This window comes from Cynoglossus semilaevis, chromosome 10 (assembly GCF_000523025.1).
Source record: "Cynoglossus semilaevis isolate Cse_v1.0 chromosome 10, Cse_v1.0, whole genome shotgun sequence".
Lineage (NCBI taxonomy): Eukaryota > Metazoa > Chordata > Actinopteri > Pleuronectiformes > Cynoglossidae > Cynoglossus > Cynoglossus semilaevis.
Genome location: NC_024316.1, coordinates 2,710,495 through 2,713,995, shown reverse-complemented (window position 1 = coordinate 2,713,995; position 3,501 = coordinate 2,710,495). Strand labels below are relative to the sequence as shown.

Here is a 3,501-nt window from a genome sequence, read left to right as displayed (position 1 = left end):
GAGGGGGGAGCAGGGAGGACAGCAGGAGTGGAGACGACAGCCGCCTGGACGGGCGGCTGACGAGACAGGAGTTCTTTGAAGACAGAGTTCATCTGGCGATTGATCATCTCCTACAGGGGGTGACAGAGAGACAACGCTGACTCCAAGGGCTCTTCACGTAGAACATCATCACGGACCAAAATGTTCTACACAACTGTACATACAAAGCCAAATACTAAAACTATGTTAATACATGTAACAGTTAAGTCAAGAGAAAATATAACTGTGTCTGTGTCCCTTAATGGTAGCAGTTCAACTATTTAGGGCACACTGTGTAAAAGTAAAGTGATGTCATTTGTTATGGCTACTGTCTAATAAAAAAATCATATCAAAGTTGTAACAGTATATGGCCAGTATTTCTCATGTGTTTTACTGGGTTAAAATAAATCACTCGAACCGGTATCGTATCAAATCGTTGTGGCATCGGTTGAAAAGTGAGAGAAAAAATGGCTGCGGAAGGCAGATGCATGTAGAGTACATTCGGGCGTAGAGATAAATGATACCTGTTGTATATCAAAATATTGGCCAAAAATAATTTGACATACCACTGACGTTTATTTCACAGGGGTAGGTCAAGTTTCCTACTGAGACGACTGGAAAATGAGAAGAACTGGACCGTGGGCCACAACAAGCCCGTTATCCAGACTTTCAATTCCAGTCACCATTCCTATTCCTAGAGCTTTATTCTGTGGAAAAAAATAAACATGTTTTGTGTGGGAGAACCTTCTTACCTTGTCAACCGTTGGTCTGTCAGTCTGAGACAAAGCCGTTCTGTCCATGGATCTGAAACCTCCTCGAATGGTTTCCAGTGTGTGTCTTCTCTCCTGAGACCTGCAGACACAGGGACACGGTTACAGGAGCTGAACAGACACCGAAAACAGCAAAAGTACAAAAGATTTTTTTTCTCAAATATTTCACATTATTTGCTAATTTTTTTAACTCTTATCTACTATGCTCCCACCTAATATTTTCTTGATTTAAATTGAGATGGACGTTTAGCTGGTACCTGGACTAACATTTTGAGGTCAATTTTAGTTTTATTCACTGGTAGGTTTTTTATGGAAAAGTCTGGATGTTTTATTTAAAACAACTTAATATTTTTAATGAATAATCACTATTATTATGATCATTAATATTTCAACTACTTTTAAAACAATTTTAACCATGCTCTTTGCTAACATGAATCTATTTTTTTATATACCTACAGCAAAGCTTCTTTGCTACTCTTGAGCTAAATTCAAGCTTTATATTATATATATTATTTTTATATCATTCAGTCCAATGTATTGATATTCTTGATACGCTATCTTTTTAGCTACATTTGACCATTTTATATTATATCATACTATGTTATATATTTATATTACCATATATTTTATAAAACATCTTTATGACCATTTTGAAGTTAAACATGTTCAAATTCTTCTGTCGGTTGTAATCGTTTCATGAATAAATCGCAGTCGTACACCGGCACTGGCAGCTGTCGTATGATGGGGGACGTCGTTGGTTTCTGACTGGGACTCCCTTCACTTCCTCTCTGTCGCCCAGGCAGTGAAGCACTGTCACTGTTAACTCTCATCCTGCAGACAGACAGAGACGCGCCAGTGTTTTTCCACTGTCATCCGTGGTTCTGAACTTAAGGTCTTTGTTCTGACAAAGCGTGTTGTATGGTGTGTGTGTGCGTGTGATTGTACCTAGTTGTGTTTTCTGTCTGTGCATCATCTACAGTCAGGTTTCCAGTGCTGCCTCCTCCTCCTGACTCTTCTCTTTTCCCTCGCTCTGACCTGAGGGAGGAAAAAACATTTATACACGAGGTAATTCAAATCACTAGTATTCAAACAGTATCATTCAAATATAATCAACACTAATAAAAAATGAAACGAAACCATTAAATGCAATTAAGAATTCACAAAGTTTAAGTGATTTAATAAGTGATATAGATGATTTTTTTTTTGTAAATGCTAATGTTTCCAGCCCTTATTTAAACAAGCAGACAGTTGTGCACAGTGTTCAGGAAGTTTGTTCTGTTCTTGTTTGTTGTTGGTCCTGACTTAACACTGATTTTTTTTTTGTAAATGCTAATGTTTCCAGCCCTTATTTAAACAAGCAGACAGTTGTGCACAGTGTTCAGGAAGTTTGTTCTGTTCTTGTTTGTTGTTGGTCCTGACTTAACACTAAAAAAAACAAAAAAACAGAAGCCACTAGAGCAAACTGTAAAGCTACAATACTGAAATGTATTTCAGTTGTTCCCCACTCTTGATGTTAGAGGATCGTACGTTTGAAAAAAAACATTCTTCTGAGGTCAAATGTGCCCACAGCTGACTTTGGTTGAACACAGAATTTGACAGCTGGGTAACAGAACTCACCCATCCAGGACACTGATGTACTTGTGAGGGATGAGACCCTTAACTCCTCCCACTTCTCCTCTCCACCAATCACAGGAGGCTTTGCTGTGAAGGATTAGAAGGTCGCCCTGTTTCAAGGAGAGTTCTGCTGGAGATCTGGCCGTGTAGTCAAACATGGCCACTGCTTCCAACTCTGTACGCACACACAAATAATATTTTTATTTCTGAGTGTACAGTACATCAATAGTCAAAGGTCAAAGCCAGGTCAGCAAGGCCAGCAAAACATTACCATCTTCACCAGGCAGATGCTCAGTCTCTCCATCACCCTCCTCTGTGATTGGTTCACTGAGGAGAAATGTAAAATAATGACATCGTCAAACACGCTACATCTTTGTTTTGCATAAATAAACCTGATTTTCTCTTAATTGTTGTTTTGGCTATCCATATATATATACAGTGTTACCTCAAGATACAATATCACATATACACATATATATATATATATATATATATATAATATATACAAAAATACGTTCCAGGACTGAGCTTGTAACTCGAGGTGCTGTTATCTCGAATAATTTTTTCCCATAAGAAATAACTTATGAAAATTAATCCGTTCCGGCTTAATGGAAAAAATAGAAAAAACATGTTTTTAATTGCTATAGAGACACACACAATTGATGCCATGTGTGGATAACTGCCTCTCTCCTCACCAGTATTCCTGTTCCAGAGTCATGTGCTTTTCGTAAACTGGGCCCGGCAGCTCTGATTGGCTGGGGAAGATGACGTCATGTTGGAGGATCATGGTTTTGACGAGGTCATTGACCTGCGGCTGCCTTGCCACGGCGTCGTCTGAATCCAGTCCTCTGAGGAGACTGGGGCCAAAACAGACGGCCAGGTTGTAGGGCTGCATCATGTTCTCATCGCTGTATTGAGACACACTGGGAAAAGCAAGAGAATACTGTTTGTAGCCACAGATTCTGGCATTTCTAATAGAGATCGGCTGAAATCCCGTGGCTCTTACTGGTTGAGGAAGGCGAAAAGGTATCGCATTACGATGAGCAGCGGCCGATGGAAGGTCGAGACGACGGCTTTAATCTGAGCAGATTTTTCAGTT

At 39.5% G+C, this 3,501-nt stretch overlaps 1 protein-coding gene across 1 annotated transcript in view; it reads right to left on the bottom strand.

Annotated features, from left to right (window-relative positions):
- arhgap4b (Rho GTPase activating protein 4b) overlaps positions 1-3,501 on the bottom strand; it is a 25,230-nt gene that overhangs the window by 1,327 nt on the left and 20,402 nt on the right. Inside the window, exons 19-26 of the mRNA XM_025059056.1 lie at positions 3,409-3,501; positions 3,098-3,325; positions 2,674-2,729; positions 2,406-2,577; positions 1,734-1,823; positions 1,506-1,619; positions 771-870; positions 32-110 (exon numbers count right to left, since the gene is read on the bottom strand). Coding sequence (XP_024914824.1) covers positions 32-110; positions 771-870; positions 1,506-1,619; positions 1,734-1,823; positions 2,406-2,577; positions 2,674-2,729; positions 3,098-3,325; positions 3,409-3,501 — 932 coding nt within the window. The remainder of the gene's footprint in view (positions 1-31; positions 111-770; positions 871-1,505; positions 1,620-1,733; positions 1,824-2,405; positions 2,578-2,673; positions 2,730-3,097; positions 3,326-3,408) is intronic.